General features: G+C 40.6%; 1 protein-coding gene across 1 annotated transcript; it reads right to left on the bottom strand.

Annotated features, from left to right (window-relative positions):
• Positions 1–17665: 17665 nt before the first annotated feature.
• FOXB1 (forkhead box B1) lies at positions 17666–20877 on the bottom strand. Its single transcript, XM_043987370.1, has 2 exons — positions 20739–20877; positions 17666–20432 (listed from the first exon to the last, which is right to left on the bottom strand). Exon 2 carries the CDS (start codon positions 20285–20287, stop codon positions 19316–19318), a length of 972 nt encoding a protein of 323 aa, XP_043843305.1. The 5' UTR covers positions 20288–20432; positions 20739–20877; the 3' UTR covers positions 17666–19315.
• Positions 20878–21080: the final 203 nt, after the last annotated feature.

Genomic DNA, 21080 nt, shown 5'->3' with positions numbered 1-21080 from the left:
TCTTTTTTTTTTTTTTTTTTTGAGATATTTTATTTTTTCCGTTACATGTAAAGATAGTTCTCAACTTTTGTTTATACATGCTTTACACTTTCAGATTTTTCTCCCTCCCTCCCTCCCCTCCCTCCCCCCTCCCCTAGACAGCAGGTAATCTGATATAGGTTATATCTATATATATCTATACATATACATATAGATATATATATACACACACATATATATACACATAATAACATTAATCCTATTTCTGCATTAATCCTGTTACAAGAGAAAGAATCAGAGCAGTGATGCAAAACCTCAAAATAGAAAAAAAAAACAACAGCACCCAAAACAAAAGAAATAATATGGTTCAATCAGCATCTATACTCCACAGTTCTTTCTTTCTTTTTTTTTTCTTGGATTTGGAGATCCTCTTCTATCATGAGTTCCCTGGAACTCTTCTGTACCATTGCATTGGTGAGAAGAATATAGTCCATCACAGTAGGTCAGCACTCAATGTTGATGATACTGTGTACAATGTTCTTCTGGTTCTGCTCATCTCACTCATCATCAGCTCACGTAAGACCCTCCAGGTTTCTCTGAACTCTTCCTGCTCATCATTTCTTACAGCACAATAGTATTCCATTGTATTCATATACCACAACTTGTCCAGCCATTCCCCAATTGATGGGCACCCCCTCAACTTCCAATTCCTTGCTACCACGTAAAGAGCAGCTATAAATATTTTTGTACATGTGGGTCCCTTTCCCCCTTCCATGATTTCTTTGGGCAAAAGACCTAAAAGTGGGATTGCTGGGTCAAAGGGTATGCACAGCTTTATTGCCCTTTGGGCATAATTCCAAATTGCTCTCCAGAATGGTTGGATCAGCTCACAGCTCCACCAACAATGCATTAGTGTTCCAATTTTCCCACAGCCTCTCCAACATTTATTATCTTCCTTTTTTGTCATTTTAGCCAATCTGATAGGTGTCAGGTGGTACCTCAGAGTTGTTTTAATTTGCATCTCTCTAATCATTAGAGATTTAGAGCATTTTTTCATATGGGAATAGATAGCTTTGGTTTCTTCATCAGAAAACTGCCTGTTCATATCCTTTGACCATTTCTCAATTGGGGAATGAGTTGGATTCTTATAAATTTGATTTAATTCCCTATATATTTTAGAGATGAGGCCTTTATCAGAAGCACTGGCCTCAAAAATTGTTTCCCAGCTTTCTGTCTCCCTTCTAATTTTGGATGCATTGCTTCTGTTTGTACAAAAATTTTTTAATTTAATATAATCAAAATCATCCACTTTGCATTTTATAATATACTCTATCTCATGTTTGGTCAAAAACTGTTCTCCTTTCCAAAGATCTGATAGGTACACTATTCCTTTCTCTCCTAATTTACCTATGGTATCACCTCTTATGTCTAAATCATGTATCCATTTTGACCTTATTTTAGTATAAGGTGTAAGATGTTGGTCTAAGCCTAATTTCTGCCATACTATCTTCCAGTTTTCCCAGCAGTTTTTGTCAAATACTGAGTTCCTATCCCAGAAGCTGGAGTCTTTGGGTTTATCAAACACTACATTACTAGTGTCATTTACTACTGCATTTCCTGAGCCTAGCCTATTCCATTGATCTACCACTCTATTTTTTAGCCAGTACCAGATAGTTTTGATGACTGCCGCCACAGCAATTCTTATAAGTCTTCTCATAATGCTTAAAGCATCCTAAAGTAGGCTTCTCATTGATTATCTGTCTCTTCAAATCATCTTGTCATTTTGTTTTCTCTCCTATCTCTCCTCCTTGTATTGGTGGAATTGCTGGAGATGACTTGGTCAATGCTGATCTAGCTCTGTGGCCAGAGGCCACCACACCTGGGACATAGAGCTGTTCAGGGTGCACTGTACCCAACCATGTAGAGTTACAACAGGTATATACTTATTTCTCTTTTGATGTTTTTATTCATTCTAGTTGCTCTCCTCTGGACATACTCCAGCTTATCAGTGTCCCTCTGAAGCTATGGTAACTAGAACTGAACACAATATTCCAGATGAGGGTTGCCAAAGGCAGATACAGAAAAGCTATCATTTTCATATTCCTAGAAACTATGTGTTGGATCTGCTATTGTGCCAGTCTAGTTTAAGGGCCTAAAATTCTAGCTATGATGTCTAAAATCTAATGAGTGGTTGCCTTAAATTAGAAGCTTTAGCAAGAGTTTAGACTTTTAAGTATTTATTAAAGTGCATTAAAAGTTAGTGAATAGGGGCAGCTAGGTGGCGCAGTGGATAGAGCACCGGCCCTGGAGTCAGGAGGACCTGAGTTCAAAGCCAACCGCAGACACTTAACACTTACTAGCTGTGTGACCCTGGGCAAGTCACTTAACCCCAATTGCCTCACTAAAAAAAAAAAAAGTTAGTGAATAGAGAGATCAAAAGTAAACTTCATCTCTAAGAGAGCCCAGAATCTATGTTCTTGCCAAGCCATAATCCCCAAAACTAAAAGGCCCCTCCTCAGAGGCTTCTCCCAGAAATCCCCCTCTTACACCAGAAGCTGAGCCATCCTCACACACCAAGCTAATTGGTTGGTAGTACTGATTGACAGGACTCAGACGGCAGATACAACTTCTGGATGCTGAAGTCACATGATTTCTTTTCATGGTGGATCTTCCCTGCATTATCTTTCTCAACAGGTTGGTAGCACTCTAAATCTCACACTAGGAAAGGGCCCTTCCTTCCTTCAACCCATGACTGGAGTTGCATTTTGTCTGCTAGCAAGCTAGCTCTAAAAGACCTAGCGGTCATTAGTCCCCTAGACTCCAGGTGTGGAGCCATTATTTTTTTCCAGTTCAGCAAACAGTTGTGGGGAGTATGGGAGAAATTAATTCATCAATGAGTCATTCAGTCAGTAGCAGACAGAATATCTGTACATGCTCCAAGAAAGGAAGGGGGACTGTCCATGTATTTTCCTAGACTGAGCATCCCTAAGTTGGGGAAGGAAAGGTAACTAGGGTAATGTAGAAAAGGAAGAAGATGGGAGTTTTCTAGGCCAAACAGCCTAATGATTCTTAATTCTCCCCTCCTTTTAATTACTAAGTTACATTGCGGGGGAGGAGGGGGGAATGTTTCATCCACGATCCATGTATGCTGTTTCCCCTGAAGACTATGTATGGCATGGTAATAACTAGAGCTAATTACTCCATCTTAGCAGTGTCTTAGGGGAGAAGTTATGGAAGAATAATATGGTGAAACTATGTGCTACCTAGTCCTGGGAAATAGTTGCCTAGATTTAGCTCTGGAAACAATAGCCTAATTGATGTGGGCTGTCTTTTTACAAGCCAACCAACCCTGGGCTCTGATCCCACGGTAGTCATAGCACTATGTAGGGGCACTTAACTTGTATAGTAACTGTGCTCTGGGCTCACTATCCAAGAGCCAGGTTTTACATCTCCCCATCAGGATTCTAGGGGTTCCACAGAGATGCTAGGGTATCTCTTCTCTAATAATCTATTATTTCAAGCCCCCATTTGGCTCTGCTTTCCCCACTGTTTGCCACCAGGACTAGTGACACAATTCCACTTAACCAATTAACATTCTAGCTTATACACAGGGATATTTATTTTGTTTTTAAAGTTTATAATTTTTATTTTTTCAATTAACAATTGTTATTTGTCTATTCCCCACCACCACCCTTCCCTTTTGAATATTGCCTTTGTTCTAAGAAAAAAAGTACAAATATTTCTCCCCAATACCATAGAGGGCACATTCTTCCCTATCCCACCTGCACTTGGGGGATAATAGACTCAAAATTCACATAGTTTATAAAGAGCATTGATCCCACCAAGTTGACATCCAATGATAGCGTTGATGCTGCTGGGCTGGATCTTGGAGATTGTCCCTTATTCCTTAGGGCTTTGATGCTGGGCTGTAGAGCCCAGACCAAATTCCCAGATTCCTTTATTCCCAGACTGCTTGCTTTTCCAAACTTTGGAAACTTACAAGTTCGTGACTCCAGATAAATCTCCTTCACCTAAACTGAAAAAAAACCAAAAACGACAAAAAATGAACAGCAAGAGAAAGGTCCACTGTCCATTTTCATGAGGTCTCAGGTTGGTCATGGTTGGAATGGACAGAGTTCTCAGGTCCTCTCCCAGAAAGCATTATTGTTTACCAAACATGGCCTAGTAAGAATAAGTCAGACAGGGAACAAGTCAAACCAAAAGAGAAAAACTAGAGCTTATTAATGCTTTTTGTTCTTTTTTTCTTTTAGTTTTTCTTCTGCAATTGCAGCTAAAATGATTACTATTGTACATATAGTTATCATACTGATGAGAAGTTATTGAATGTCTACACATGCTCTTCAATTTATCCAAGGCACTGCCATTACATGCCATCACACTCTCAGAAGTCTTTTCCATATCAGTAGCACTCTGCACATGTTCATCAGGACTAGGTTCATTGGCCAGTCTACTGTTATACTTTTATATGAGAAGTAGTATCAAAGACAGCATAATGAAAAATATATTATTTTAAAATGAGGTTCTGGTCTTGTATTCAAAGTACTAAACATTCAAAGTACCAAAGTAAGGGGCAGCTAGGTGGCACAGTGGATAGAGCACTGGCCCTGGAGTCAGGAGGACCTGAGTTCAAATCTGGCCTCAGACACTTAACACTTACTAGCTGTGTGACCCTGGGCAAGTCACTTAACCCCAATTGCCTCACTAAAAACAAACAAACAAAAAACAAAGTACCAAAGTACCACAAAATATTAACCAGGGGAAGGGCTCAGTCATTTTGGGTTGATCCTCTATAGATCCAACTGCTTCTCATCTCTAGTTGCTAGAGATGATCAATTTTAATGCTCTGTCAGAGGAGAAGGAGGTAAAAAGGACCAATTTGTTGTTGTTTGTCCTTGTTCTCAAAGAGGACCATGACAACGAGGAGATGTTATATCTTCCACTGAATCAGATTTAAGTGAGGGAGGGCTGTGCAAGTTTTATCAATCTCACTCTCTCCTCCAGAACCTTCTGGGTCCAGGAGCAAGATACAGATCAGGACAACTGGAGATGGCCCCAGATGTTTAAGGCAATTGGGGTTAAGTGACTTTCCCAGGGTTACACAGCTTGTGTCTGAGGTGAGATTTGAACTCAGGTCCTCTTGACTCTAGCTGCACTGGACCACTTTTTAGAGAGAGTAACCTGCTTTCCCCTTCAATGCACAGGATAAGAAGGCTTGCTCAGCTTGCTGATTTCACTGATGGAGGGGGTGGGGGGTGGGGCTCATATTCATAGGATTACAGTTCCTCCAACTGAGCAGGCAGCTTTATACTAACAGCCTTCATAACAAGTAGTGCCCTGTTTATTCCACCATAACTCCCAGGCCTCACCACAAATGCAGACCCAGGTAGCCTGTTACATGGGGTATCCCTCAAAAATCAATGACATTTCTGAAAAATGAGGAAATATGGAAACACAAGGACACATTTGTGCTCCAAGTTATTAGGCAAGATATGAATAATTTAAATAACATGGTCCAGTGCTATTGAACATTACTTGATGAAAAATCTTAGCCTAACGCCCCTTTCCCAGTTTTGTGGCTCAACTCGCTGTCCAATATATGCCTGTGTAATAGTAAAAAACAAACCCCCCAAAAACCCAGAAGGTCAATCCCAGTATTCTTGAAGTTTTCAAGTTAATTCCTTAAACCTTTGAGATATAAGCAGTGCAACTGACATTAATATAAACTTCTGCAGTTTGGCTGTGTTAAGACTTTTCTCAATTTCTCAAAGACTGATTTGAAGACTTAAGGAAAAAAATAACATCAATGTGATAAGTATTGAGTAGGTTCTTAAATACTCAGCCACACATTTTCTATGCATGTTGTTTCTCCCTTATGAAACTCATATTTATATAATTAGATGATTCAAAATTTCTTGGATTCATTTTTTTATCTTTGTATTTAAACTAGATATAAGACATTGGAATAGGTTGCAGAATTCTCTTTTTTAAAAAATATCTTTAGAATGAGGGGACATCTAGAAGGAATAATATGTGAAATATGGCTAAAACCAATCTTGAATTTCTCCTCATTGTCTTCCCCCCTTTAGAACACCTCTCCCTTCCCAACCTCAACAGACTCATAATCCTTCTGGTCACCCAGGCTTACAACTTCAGAGTCATATATAACTCTACCTTTTCCTTCATCCCTTATATTCAATTAGGTACCATAATTGACATTTGTGTCTGAAATCTTTCTCTTCTTCACTTAGGAAGCCACCATGCTTGTCCAATCCTTCATTATGTCAGGCCTGGATTACCAAAACAGCCTAAAAACTAGTTCCCCTGACTTCAGTCTCCTCCCACTTCAATCCGTCCAGATTAATCTTCCTAAAACAATGATTTCCTCAAGACACTTCTTTATTAAAAAACAAACAAACAAACTTCCAATTCTTTCCATTACTTCCTGATCAGGTTTGAATTCATCTTAACATTCAAGAGTCTCCCCAACCTAGCACAATTTAACCTTATTTCCCACTACTTCTTTTTTTTTGTTTGTTTTTTGTTTTTTTTTTTCGGGGCAATGGGGATTAAGTGACTTGCCCAAGGTCACACAGCTAGTAAGTGTCAAGTGTCTGAGGCCAGATTTGAACTCAGGAACTCCTGAATCCAGGGCCGGTGCTTTATCCACTGCGCCACCTAGCCGCCCCCCCCAATACTTCTTAAAATGAGTATGCCATTCTAGCTGGACTAATCTGTTCATTAATTCACTGACTGATTCACTGCCTCCTTCCCACCCACCCCTCAAGTCATTCTATACTCATTTGAAATGCCAAATCTTTATTCCTATAGTTTCCCCTTCAAGGAATTTTTTTTTTCTGGTTTCCTCTGCCTGGAAAAATCCTATCCATACTTCCATTTCCAGCTCTAGTCTTACTTCCTTCATTAAGCCTTCCCCATTTGCTCCAACTCATTAATTTATTGGTTCCCTGCCCCCCTACCTTTTCTGAACTCTTAACTATATTTTTTGAGTAGGTCACTCATTTGAGCTCTCACTCACGTTACTGACTTTCACTGAAATGTAATTGTTTGATGTATTTTTATGTTCTCTCACCAAGTAGAATATAAGCCACAGGAAGGCAGGACTACATCTGATAACTTTATGTAGCTTCCTCAGAGCTCAGAACAGTGCTATGCCCATATTATGCATTTGATAAATATTTGCTGAATGAATAAATGAATTCATATAAACTGTCATGGAGGTAGGAGAAATAACTTTTCTATACAAGTTCAGGGAAAGGCAGCCTGGCAGATGGGATGGGACAGTTTTGGAGGTGAGGAGACCTTGGTTCAAGTCTTGCCTGTGACTTACTAGCTATGTCACTTAAGTCACTTAGCTTCCCAACACCCCAGGCAACAATAGAAGATGTTAAATGGAGATCTAGGTCAGTGGATGGAGTTTCCCCACAAGAAGTTCTCTACACTGGTGAAATCCCATGTCTGAACCAGGAAAAAAACCCACACACAGCAAAAACCAAAATCCAATCCCTGAACTATTATAGACAATAGGAATGTCTATCTGTGAAAAATCATAATGAAAATGAAGCAAAAATAAACATTAACTGGAGGTTTGGGTTTCTATAAAGAACAATATTATTTTTCTTCATCTAACATCTCTTCAGTGTCCTGAGCTTAATGATAATTAATATAAGCCTTCAAGTAAACCCTGGCTCACAAGAGAACTGGTGACTTTCCCCTGAGCCCTGCATTGTTTCACCGATGGACGTTATAAATTTCAGAGTGGAAAAAGAATAGAGCAGAGAATAAAGACACAATAAAGACACAAGCCTACTTGCTGGGATCCATCTACAAATACAAGGAGTGCTAAAAATTACTTCAGAGCTAAGCTCTAGTCGCTTAAGTAACAGCCCCAATACCTCTTATAATGGGAGGTCAAACTCAATGCAAAAGGGGCCAGCTGATTTCCTGACAGATACAAACACTGGATATAAACCTTTATTTGACAAGTTTGACAACCAAAGAACAGTGAGATTACCAGAAGCTTGGACGAGCTTCAATGTCATTATACAGCAAAATCACATACACCAAAGTACAGCTTTGTAAGGGGAAAGGTTGAGAGCCTTTCCAAATGCATGGAGGCCCAGAGCTCTGAATCAGTCAGTCACCTGAGTCTCCCAAAGCATAAGCTGTTTCCAGAGGCATCATTGAAAGTCCAGTTGCTGAAGCTTCATCCAAAGTTGTTCCATGAGGTCCAAGGCACAAATGAGAAAATAGGATGGTTTCTGAAAGCATGTCCATTAAAAAAACAAATAAACAAACCCAACAAATCAGGAAACTTAATATTAACCTTCTGGTAGATGGAGTAAGAGACAAATGTGACCATCCATGCATATGTCAAGATACTATTGTTAAAAGAAATTGCAAAAGAAGAGGCAAGATTAATTATTGACACTCCCACCCATTGTTTGATTTACTATAGTTACAACAAAGAAAATTCAGTTTACTTAGTAGCTCTACAACAGCGTATAGAGGAAAGGGAGTTTAGATGTTTCACATCTAAACCACAAAATAGATTTCTTTAATAATAATTTTTTGGGGGAAGATGTTGCATTGAGAGTGTGAGAATATCATTTATTCCCTTTCTGATTTATTACATGATCTGACAGATACCAGTCAGGGAGGGAAAAGAAACTGAGACATAATATTTTTTTTAAACCACACTTAGAGTTCATATTGGCTGCCCTTATTCCCACGGGGCTTTGGTTCACTGTGCATGAATCCAGGCTTGGAGATACCCTTAAGTACTTTCTTCCCCCCTCTGCGACTATTTTGGTATATGATCTGGCTGAGATCAAAGATTGAAAGTAGCCGGGAGCTAACATAGAGGTTTTTTCTTCTATTGAAGATGGAATATTTTTTTCTACATAACTTAAAGAGAAGACTGGTTAGGGAGAAAATACATTTTAGTGAATTTTGATGCAGAATTGGGGAGGGGAGTAAGGATGAAAACAAGTAACAAAACAGTGATTAGGTTGGCAGCTGTGACAAGAACTGGTGTTAGCTGTTGAACTGCCCCCCCCTTCTATCTCCCTCTGAAGGTGTAGGTGATATTTCTTATTCTTACTGCAGAGCTTAAGAAGTTATTCTATTTCTTGAATAAGGAAAGACAAATGTGGTCAATCCTAGTGAAAATGTTCTGACATTTAGTAAACATTGATTAAATACCTGCTGTGTAAAGACTACCTAACACTACTGTTTTATTAGGGGAGAAGGGGAATTAAAAATTTTTTTAAATGTCCTGTTGCCCTACCTTTGGAAGCTTATTTGTTAATTGAAGTAATTACTGAATTTGTTTTGGTCTAGTTTCTTTGGAGGCAGTATAGATACTTTTTGTGGAAAAAAAAAGTTTTATTGATACCTTTTGTCTTTATACCATTATCATTCCCCCATTCTCTACCAGGCTGGACCCTCATTTGTGACTCCCCTTCTCCGCGACAAAAAACCCAGTTGAGCAAAAAAGAAGTTTGATGCAGAAACCTTATCTGAGAATGCACACAATATTTTGCTTAGTAGCTCCCCACCCCTTTGTTATGAAGTAGGGACTATGTTTCATTATCTCTTAAATAGAACCTCCTATTTTTTTGATTACTTAGAGTTTAATTTCCTTTTTTTAGTCTTTCCATTTGCTTTATAGGAACAGCTAGGTGGCACAGTGGATTGAACAACAGGCCTAAAGTCCAGAAAACCTGAGTTCAAACTTGACTTTAGACACTTACTAGCTGTGGGCCCCTGGGCAAGTCACTTATTAACCGTGTTTGCCTCCGTTTCCTCATCTGTAAAATGAGCTGGAGAAGGAAATGGCAAAGCACTCAAGTATCTTTGCCAAGAAAACCCCACATGAGGTCATGAAGAGTTGAAAATGACTAAACAATGGTCATAATATATATTATTCTCTTGATTCTGCTTATTTTGCTTTGCATCAGTTTGGACAAATGTTCTTGTGTTTCAAAGTTCCTCATATTTGTAATTTCTGACTGTGTTGTATGAATTCCATCATATATGTTTACCATAATTTCTTCAGCTGTTCCCCAATTGATGAGCACTTATTTTTTTTCCTGTTATTTGCTACCACAAGGAGCTCCACTGTGCATATTTTGGTATAAGTTGAGTCTTTGTTTCTGTCTAGAAACATATATTCTTTAGCAAAAGAAAAAACAGCTGATTTCAGGTAGAGAATAGCAGTTACATTTCTAAACCATAACAGTATTTGCTTATTTCAGAATGCCCTTTGATCCAGAGCTCCTATTATTGGGCTAGCAAATACTACAAAGATATCAAAGATAGAAAGAAAAATACCATGTATACCTTTGTGGTGGCAAAACAACAGCAACAATAATCCAAACCCCACAAAGGCCTAGAAATAAAGTGAATTCCCATTAATTGGAGAATGGCTAAGCAAAATGTAGAATATGAATGTGATAGAATTTGTCTTTCTGTAAAAAAATTAAGAACATGAAGACTTCAGAAAAACATGGGAAGATTATGAACTGATGCAGAGTAAGTAAAACCAAGTGAACAAAACAGATAGACAGAGATAGAACAAACATTTGTTGAGACTTTATGTGCCAGGCATTATGAAAAGTACCGGGATGAGGATAGAAATTCAAGTAAGACCATCTCTCTCTTCTAGGAACTGTTATTCTATTGGAAAGGCCAACACAGAAAAGAGAGCTGAAAGTGGCAAAGTGTGGAGATATCTAGGAAGTGGTGTGTAAGCCTGATTCCCAGCAAGATAAGGGGAAATCTTACCTATCAGAGAGGAATGCAAGGGTGGAGTTTGCAGTGGGAGAGATAATAATGATTACTAGAGAATCTAAATTAAAACAACTTTGAAAGGCAGCTGAATTCAGATGAATTATGCTTGATCCTTAAGATTAAATGATGAAACACATTCCTCTCTTCTTGGTGGGGGGGGGGGGGAATAAGGGGGGGTGAGGCATGAGAGCTGAATGTTGTATTCATTGTCAAACATGGTTTCTTCAGTTGTTTTTGCTGAATTGTCTTTGTTATTTTTTGGTTACAGTTAGTGTTCACTGGTATGACTCTGGAGAAGAGAGTGGGGCTGATGACTGAACAGCTCTGATTCACTTAAAATCCAAGGAAGCAATTAGAAAAAAAGGCTAGTGCAAAATATAAAAGGCATTAATTCAACTTTTTAAAAAATTGTATTATTAAAAGTGCAGAAAGCAGGAACCTTTTACAAGTCAAATGTGTTTACATTCATTTGTCTTATATGACTAGAAACATGAAATAAAACAATCTATGAATTTGATCAATTCTTATTACAGTAAATTTCTGATTTCAAGTGATATATTTAATAATATGTCACAGCTTATGTCTTAACTAATATCTGGCTACAGAGAAGAACAATTAGCAAATTAATTAATCAGGTCATGTTTACATTGTTAAGATTAATCACTTGCTTGTTTTAAGTGAGATGGTCTGCTTTCATTAAAGCCATCAGTGCCCATGAGCAAATGAAAATTAATTCCACACATATGTTTGAATTTTCATCTCTAATTTCACAAAAGAACTCTAGTTCTCAGATAACTCTTCTCTCTTGCACTGACATAAAATTAAGGCATAGAAATGTCTTTAAAAAGTCTAAAAAACAGTAATCCACGCACATGTACACAACACTCACAATTATAGATACTATTCTCATTACATTGTCAATTTTTCTTTCCCACTGTAGATGTTCATCAGTGCATATACATGGTCAGGCACAATAAGATATTAGGAAAATGTCTTTGCCACCTCCTCTACATCACCCAACATAGGAAACAGAACTTGGTTCCTCCATATTTCAGTTTCCCTAAATAGTTCATTGCCTTTCATATTGGCTAAAGACCCTAGAATTCAACTTAGCCAAGCCAACCATGACACACAACCTGGAAGAAAGTAAAACTCTTTTTTTCTGTCTTGTTCAGAAAATGTATTCCATTGGATACCCAGAGTCAGACCAAAGCCACTTTCTGGCAAGGATTATTGATGACAGGAATATCATATTACTCAGGGTAATGAGGTAGCTTTTCAGTTATCTTTGTGTTGGTTTGCGTATATCTTCTATGTCAAATATATGTATTTATATAAACAGGTAAGAAAAGTAAATGTGTTAACACCACAATCAGAATTAAAATATGTGTTCACCTTTTCATATGAACCCAGTTATTTGTAGCTATTTATTTGGTTGGAGCAGTTCTAGTCAGGGAGTTCAAATGCTAAGAGTTTTCCTGTAGTGTAAAATTATTCTTGGCTGTAATGTCTCTCTAAGGAGCTGCTCTAATTAATGCAAAACACTCTAGATACTACTTAATAAATACTAAGCCTCTTCTAAACGGCACAAAATTAAGATCCTTTATTTAGTAGTGCCTAAGATATGAAGCTATGAGTTTGTACTTGTAAAATCCATCCACTACACTGTACAAATTTCAGATGGTATGGGGGGGGGGTTGAAGAGAGAGAGAGAGAGAGAGAGAGAGAGAGAGAGAGAGAGAGACATAACATTAGAAAACCCAACTAGAGTTTGGGAATAATTATTTTGCAATTCAATTCACAGTTCTTTTTGTATTGCATACCTTAGTAAACTATGTCAACAAAGAATACTCTGGGGAAGAAATTAACTATGTAAATAAAAATATACATGCTGCAAAGCACAATGCACAATCCCCATGCTTTCAAACAAGAGATATGTAAAGAATGTTTTTCAAATGGTAGCTTAATCTGCTTTAATTAATGTTCCGGGCTTGTGCCCTCAGAAACCTACAAGTACTTTATTTTCTGCTATTTGTAGATGTAGGAGGAGAATGGACTTTTCAAAATACAAAAATTCTTTGTTGTAAAAATACTCTTTCAAATTTCCCTGGAAGGTTAATCTTCCCAAGGTGGTTAGTTTGATTAAGAGACAAACATTTTTTTTTTAAGATTGTCTATGGTTAGGGGTAAAGTGAGTATAGCAATTCACAATAATAAAGGGACTAACTTTCTTCAAAAATCTTTACATACTGCCCATCCCTCTTCCCCTCATACCTCAAGAACAAAAAGAGGAATACTCTGGGAGATATAATGAATTTTATAAATTTTGAAGCTAGGCATAAAAGGTATTAACATTTCAAATAATCTGGGAGTTCTCGCTGACGAGGCACAATTTTTAAAAATAGCAGATAATCGGACACATGTTCTTGGTGGCCGATCCTAGGAACACCCTCAGTCTGCATTTCCCTTACAAAGTGGAAGACAAATCTATTTGATCCCATTCATAATTATGAATCCAAGGATGAGAAATAGAGCTTTCTTTTTTTTCCTACCCAGCCTGCTCTGTAAAAAATGAACAGCTATGTAGAGTCTAAAAATTACCTCCTAAAATCCTGTAAAGACAAATTAAATGCAAATAACAATCCCTTAAAGCCATATGAAGATGATCACAGTAGGCATATTGATACATATATAATATATGCATATAACACTCATAAAGAGAAAAGGAGAGTGAGGCAGAGAGGGGGAGAGAGAGAGAGAGAGAGAGAGAGAGAGAGAGAGAGAGAGAGAGAGAGAGAGAGAGAGAGAGAGAGAGTGTGAGAGAGTGTGTGTGTGTGTGAGAGAGAGAGAGAGAGAGAGAGAGAGAGAGAGAGAGAGAGAGAGAGAGAGAGAGAGAGAGAGAGAGAGAGAAACAAAAAAATTCTTGCCAAAGCCTCAGGACTTCACTTACTTTTTACATGACAACACTATTTCAAATGCAGCTATGCAGCAATGCATGACATATGGAAGGACTATGTGTATTCAAATTAAATATTTAATTGCTCCCTCCTATAAAGGTGTAGTTATAGACTGAAGTCTCAAACCTGGTGTGGCAGGGATGTCCTTATTGTCAAGGGAAAGAAGAAAACTTGAAAGTTCCTATTTTAACCTGTTTGAAGTAAAGGTAGAAAGTTACCCGTGCAAATCAAACAAAGCAAAGAATTAGGAAACTTCAGTGGTTAGGGGAGTTATAAACATACACACATATGTATATGTATACATATTTCTTTACTACATATCTGTGTTTAATAAATTAGAATGATTTCATAATCAAACCCTCGATATGACATATACTCTCAGCAAATCCTAACCCCTTCTCCCCATTCCTTGAACCACCTTCTTCCCCTCCCCCATTTTTTCTTTCCAGAAGACAGAGGATGCCCGATGCATCTTGCACTGTAGTGCAAACAGACCCCAAAAAGGGAGGAAGATAAAATGAATTTAAATTCCAAAGGGGTTCCAGTGCTGGTTTCCTAGTCCCCGAGTCAGCAATGTGTTTGTGAAAATTCAGGCTTTTTGTCTCTTAGAAAAAAGGAGCTAAATCTACATCGGTGGCCCAGTCTCGGTTTGCTATTCTTTGCATTTTCTATTCAAGTGAATGAGAGTGAATGAAGTGGCCCAGGACCTTTTATTTGATCTACTCACTTGCATAAAGTGACAGAATTCTAATATATTTGTTTAATGCTCTTCAATGGGCTTTCACTTTCTTGCTTGCAAATGAAGCCTCCGTGTGCAAAGTTTTGTTCCCCTCTGGCTCAGGGACATATTTCATAACTTGGGCCGAGGTTTGAAGTGATCTTGAGAGGAGTTTTAGTCTCAAAAAGTGGGAAATAAAGAAACAGATGTGAAGTTATTGTAAATTCCTATAGTGGGCTCTGGGGCTATTGTGAGCCCACTGCAGGCGGTCCAGAGCCTCTCCCTTTCATGCTGTAATTGAAACATATTAATTAGATAATTTGTTGTTAGTTTAAACGAAACAAATACATCCCCTTCAAGGCTTCACAGTCAGTGGGGTGGAGATTTTTTGGTTGTTGTTTTAGTTTTGTTTTCTTGGGATGTCCATGGAGCTGTGCTTTAAGCTTTTATTAAGGACATTTTATGAAGACTTTAAAATCTAATTCTTGGAAAAATTGAATCCCTGGTTCCTTCTGCTCCCTAGAGTGATAGTGATCATTAACAAAGGGATCTTTCTATTTGTAAAGGTAGAAACAGCAACCCCCACCCCTATCCTGCATAGACTCTTTTTCTTCTTCCCTCACCCTCCCCCAGCCCAGCCAAGCACCTGACCAGACTCGGGCTCCCAAGACACAATCACTTTTCTCACAACCAATGCAAAGGGAAAAGACACCACCAACACAGCATTAGTGTAATTCTGGGGACAATTCACCAGGACTAGTTCCTATTCTTGAAAGTCTTGAGGCTACCTACACACACACACACACACACACACACACACATACACACACACACAGTAGAACTTAGCACCAAATAACTAAAATAGAGTAATTATGCCAGAAGGTCCAAAATGACTAGAGGATTGTTTTAAATTACCTTTCAGCACCAACTGATGTTAGAAAAGTCTCTTTAGCTGGAGTCCCAAATCAAATCTTCTTATTTCCTCAAAACAAAACTTGCAACAATGATTAAGAATAATAACAACAACAACAATAATTACTCTCAGCTCTCAGTATAGGACTGGTATTAGCTTTTCTTTTTGTGTACACACACACACACACACACACCCTCAGTGTTGTCTTTTCCAGTTTTATTTCAGATCTGTGTTTATTGACTTTGGACTTGAGCCAAGTAAAGAGATTTAACAAGACAAAGCAGTAAATTGTAGTCACTGGAGATATGAACTCTCTAACTTGCTGGTGTATTTTAAATAAACAGGTCTCATTTCCCAAGGCAGGAGGAAACGGATGCATACTTCTACCTTTGGATTTCTAGTTACAATTAAAAACAAAAGAAACTACCAGCCCATTTATTACTGTATGTCTGCAGAATCATCTAACCAAACTTCGATAAGTTCTTTGTTATACAAAAGTTGTTCTATTTCCTTATGTGCATGATAACACATCCAAAGAATGTACAATTTTTAAAATCTGAATTGAAATGTCTCTTTGATGGATTTCAAAACTATATGAACATTTCTCTCTGTGTATGTTTACACATCATATGGAATATGTTTATATTGACATACCTCTCCACATGCTGTCAATATAGGGAAGCTAATGGTGAATCTACTAATGGGAATGTTTACCTGCTGAAAATCTCCGGAGATAATTTTATTTTAAATCACTGAGGCCCCAACTGTGGCCACTTCACATGCCCTCTTAATAGCCAGGGGATGAACTCAGGCAGTGTGTATTCAACTTTTCTGAATTTGATGAGATTAGTATTTTCCTAGGGATATTCTTCATTTGGTTTTGAAGGGAACTGTGGAGAAGTAAAAGGCACTTAAGGAAAATGTGGGTCATTTCTTGTTTCATAAAAGTTTTGAGAGTTTTATATCCGAGGGTCTAATAAGTTTCCAGTGCTTTCTTGAGCTGATCTTGTTGATATAATTGTGAGTTGGACTTGATGAATGAATTCAGTTGTCCCTTGTCTGACAAGCTTTAGTAGCTTCATGCATTTTAATCAGTCCAATGATTCATTTATTTTTCACTTTTTTTTGGCTGTGTGTGGGATCCATGCTTTTAAAAATTGGTTGCAATAGGATTAATTACTTTATGTTGATCTTAAACTTCTTTTTTTTGAAACACACTTCTGAGTATCTGATGAGCACAGATTATTCTTTTCCAAAGGCTATAGAAAATTCTGTGTTATATTACATGTATTTTTCAGTGTGGGAACTGCACCAAGTAATCTTGTTTAACCATTTTAAATAGTTATACATTATGCCTCATGATTTCCAAGAATGTAATTCTCAAATGTTAATAAGCGTTTAAGCATCTTTGTCTTGTAAGTTTATTAGTTGAATGCACACCCATTCCTCAAAATATGGCAATACCTTCTATAAAATTTCATTTAGCTTGGAGCCATAGATTCCATTAGATATTGCCTTCAGGATCTGGAGAAATGAAAATATTTGGAATCAAGCTCTGAGGTAGCTAACATGCATTTCTTGAAAACTAAGTTCATTAAACATTGTTTTTCCAGGCAGAGGAATTCATACAAATATTTTCAGTCCAAAGTTGGTAATTTTCTTTACAAATGTGTTGAGCTATTTGGGCTATTCTAAAAAAGAAAGTCTCGGGGACTGTGATAATTTATTTTTAAATATTTAAGTCTGACTTCAACTGGGATGTACAAACAGTGTCTGAATTTACCCCCAATAAAATAGCTACACTGCCTCTCTCTGAAACCTTTTTTATCTTTACATGCATATTATTTTGCGTATCTTGAAATATCTGAAGATAAATGTCAAAAAGAGATACTACGTACTGTCAGTGACTTTTTTTTTAGTTTATTACACCTGTGTACTTGTCCTGTAATAGAGACAGATCTTGTATATATGAACACCTTTGAGAGTCTGCCTACAATACATCTTTCCCAAAAGAAAGTACAAAGATGGAAGGAATTCAGTCTACAAACAAACAGGAAGTGGTAAAGATTCTGCATCTGCAGTATTCCTTTAAAAGTGTAGCTAAGGAAGCATTTATATTTCTTAAATGTTATTCTTTGTGGCAACTATGCAAAAAGACAAGAAACTAAATCTGAATTTACATATTTTAATGAGAAAATATTATTTGGACTAGGTTCATAATTTAACATAGACACTTTTTTTTAATCCTTTGTCTTAAAACAGGCATGCTGGGAACAAGAACATCAATATTTTTAATGTCATGCTTATTCTGTACAGGAAGGGAAAAAAAGGAGATTTCTTTACAGCTCTGATGACAACTTTTTTTTTTTTAAACTTAAGCAGTTCACAGCAGAAGAACAGTTCGGTTTCCAGCAAACTACCTAAAACTAAGGGAATATAGTGAACGAAAAGTGCATTTTACACAGTTTATCATCATTCCTATTCACAAGCATGTACATCCCTTTGCAGCCCTTTCGGTTTCTAACAAAACAGAAAGCTTCTAATAATAAAGCAAACAGAAAGACTAGTCTTGTACGAGAAATCTCCAGTGATATTCCCCCCACCTCATCTTACCAGTTCACTACTGCAGCTAGCTCATCAAGCGTTGCCCTTGGCTGTCTTCTTATTTGTAGTTTTATTTCATTTTAATTTTATTAAGCAGTAAAATAAATAGCTTAAATGATCTCTAAGGAATCAGAAAAAGTTGCCATATAAATGAACTTTCCCAGCTTCTCCTGCCCTAACCCCCAACTTTCTTCCAACCCACTTAGACATAAATGGAAAGTAAATAAATGTTGGCTTGACAACTGGTACTTGTAAAGTGGGCCTAGACAGCCTCGGGGTACAGACTCAAGTTCACTATTTACATTTTGACTGGAGCTTTGTAAACAATATGGGGTTTGTTTGTTTGTTTATTGTTTCTCCCACCCCTCCCCCACTCACGTTGGACAGGTGTCCTGCCCTTGGCTTTCGTGCCTAGCCCTTTCTGCTTCCAACACTTCAACGCCTTATGCTCCTGGCTGGAAATATGAGAACAAAACAAAACCCAGAGCCCACAAGCCGGAGAGACTGGAGGAAGCCGCTGAGTAACTTGGGTGAACTTGCTGGCTGCTGTCCGGGAAGCATTGAGAAGAGGATGGCTGTGGGAGCGGACTGGGGGTTGGGCTGCCTGGGAGTTCTGGGCTTGGTGGTCCCATCCCTAGCTCTTGAATAAGACTTAAACAGAGACTCAGGGTCTCAAGTGGCCTGCCCTTCCGTCACATAGCTGAAGGTGTCTGGTGCTGGCGAGCCTAGAGTCGGTGCAGGTAGAAGAGAGAGTAGAGAGAAGCTCAGAAGCGGTTTATGTTATTTCTGAACTGCTGACTCTGCCAAAAGGAGGGCTGCAAGGAGCCGGGGAGGGTGAGGGTTCGGCAGGAAGCCTGGGAATGGGAGACGAGACCCTGACTGGGGCTTTTCTCCTACCCCCAAGGTGGGGCGGGAGTGGAGAGAGGATAGATACAGGGGAGTGACCCAACTTGAGCCTTCCCCTCCGGCGGGGGATGGGCCGTGAAAATTCCTGCACGCCTAGAGGTGCCGAGTTCTTGGACTCTCCCAAGTTTTTGTGTTGTTTCCTTTGCCGTCCAAAACAAAGTTCTTAGAAGCCCGGGGCCCGGACCCAGGGGAAAGGAGAATGGTCAGCGTTTCAACCCGGGCGCAGCTAGCCTGCACTCCGTTGAAATGGTGTCTTGTGTGGCCTGGGGGAGGTTGGGGGTTGAGGAAGCAGGTGTGGGGTGGGTGGTTAGAAGATACCTCCGAGTATTAGAAGCGGGGGCTGTGTGTGGTTAGGGAAAAGGGAAGGGAAGCAGGGAGGGGGTAGTGCGGCCCAGCCGCTCCGGGTCAGTGCACGGCCACAGAGTGCAAGGCGGAAGCCGGGCTGGTGAGAGTCTCGCTGGGAGTGGCGGGGCTGCTTTGGCTGGTCGCTGTCTGCGAAGAAGTGGGGCTGAGTGAGGGAGGCGAGTTCGAGAGCAGCGTGGGGATGGGTGCGGGCAGGGCGGGCAGGGCGGGCACGGCAGCTGGCGTGGGCTTGATGGGCACCGGGATGGCAGGCAGCGTCTGCCCTCCGTGGCACAGAGGCTTCAAGGGTACCCCGTAAGCGCTGTAGTCGCCGCTCGCCATGGAAATAGGGGTGGCCGAGTCGATCATGCCGGAGCCGTACATGTGGGGCCAGCCAGTGCTCAAGGAGCTGCCCATGGTAGTCAACTGGTTCGGGAGGGGATAGGCGGCGGGCACTGGCTGCATGGCAGAGAAAGCCAAGCCCCCGGGCATCTTGTACTCGCGAGCGATGATGTTCTCGATGGCGAAGGGGTGTTTAAAGCCCGAGGGCTGTGACACCCCGCCCAGGTTGTAGGCGGCCGTGGGCATTTGGGGCAGGTGGGTGCCCGAGGCTGCCAGGGCGCTCAGGCGCAGCTTGGCCTGCTGCTGCAGGTACTGAGCCGCGTCGGCCGGCTTACTGGGAGCCAAGTGGTCGGACTTGAGCACCTTGAAGCGTTTGCGGCGCCGCAGGAAGCTGCCGTTCTCAAACATGTCCCCGCAGCTGGGGTGCAGAGCCCAAAAGCTGCCCTTGCCGGGCTGGTCTGGCCGCCGAGGGATCTTGATGAAGCAGTCATTGAACGAAAGGTTGTGGCGCAGGCTGTTCTGCCAGCGCTGTGTGTTCTCCCGGTAGTAGGGGAAGCGGTCCATGATGAACTTGTAAATTTCGCTCAGGGGCAGCATTTTCTCTGGGGAGCTCTGGATGGCCATAGCAGTAAGCGAGATATAAGAGTAAGGCGGCTTCTGGTCGCTGTACGTGTTTCGGCCTGGCCGAGGCATCTTCTTCCTCCTCCTCCTCCTCTTCCTCCTCCTCCTCCTCCTCGCGGGCGGGCTGGCAGCCTGCTTCGATCTGCCAGGGAGGGGAGGGTTGGGGGAGGGAGTAGACGGACAGACACCTCGAGGTCAACGGGGCCGAATTACAGATCTATTTGGAGGTGGGAGGGAGAAAGAGGAAAAGAAGCGGGGGAAAAGTGAGTACGGGCGGTAAGGAAAAGAACTCGGGAGGGGGAGAAGAGTACTAACCCCAATTTAACCTAAAGATCCTCTCAGGCAATCTGACCCGCCTGGGACCGCAAGCTCTCCAAAGTAACTTTGTGCGCTGAGCTGGTTGGCGTCCGAAGAGCAGCTGCAGCCGGGAGAGAAATGCGGAAGAACCCGGGAAGGGGGCCCAGGGACTTAGAGTTGGGGAAAGGGAGGACTGGAGAGGGGGCGAAGCCTGGGCAGTACCCACCTTGAAGTTGCTTGAAGTTGGCCGTCCGCATCCGGGATGCTGCCCGCGGGGCGTCTGTTCCCCAAAGCCCAGCAGCACTAGCGCCTTTCCGTTGGGCTTGGCGCTCTGCTCGGCTGTGCAGCGGCTCAGCCCCTCCGAGTCCCGGAGCCGCCCAGTCCCCGGCGATCTCCGACTCTGCGCCCCCCTCCCGGCGGGCGAGCTCGGCTCCAATGACCACTGGCGGCGGCAGCAACTGCGCCGGGGCTGCAGCAGGAGCTGCTCTCTCCTCCGCCGAGACGCTGAGCTAGGTAGTTGCCTCCATGTCCTTCCTGTAACCATCTGATAGTTTTATGCGGTGACAGG

This window comes from Dromiciops gliroides, chromosome 2 (genome assembly GCF_019393635.1).
Source record: "Dromiciops gliroides isolate mDroGli1 chromosome 2, mDroGli1.pri, whole genome shotgun sequence".
Taxonomy (NCBI): Eukaryota; Metazoa; Chordata; class Mammalia; order Microbiotheria; family Microbiotheriidae; genus Dromiciops; species Dromiciops gliroides.
Note: the sequence above shows the minus strand (reverse complement) of the source record. Positions and strands in the feature narration are given on the sequence as shown.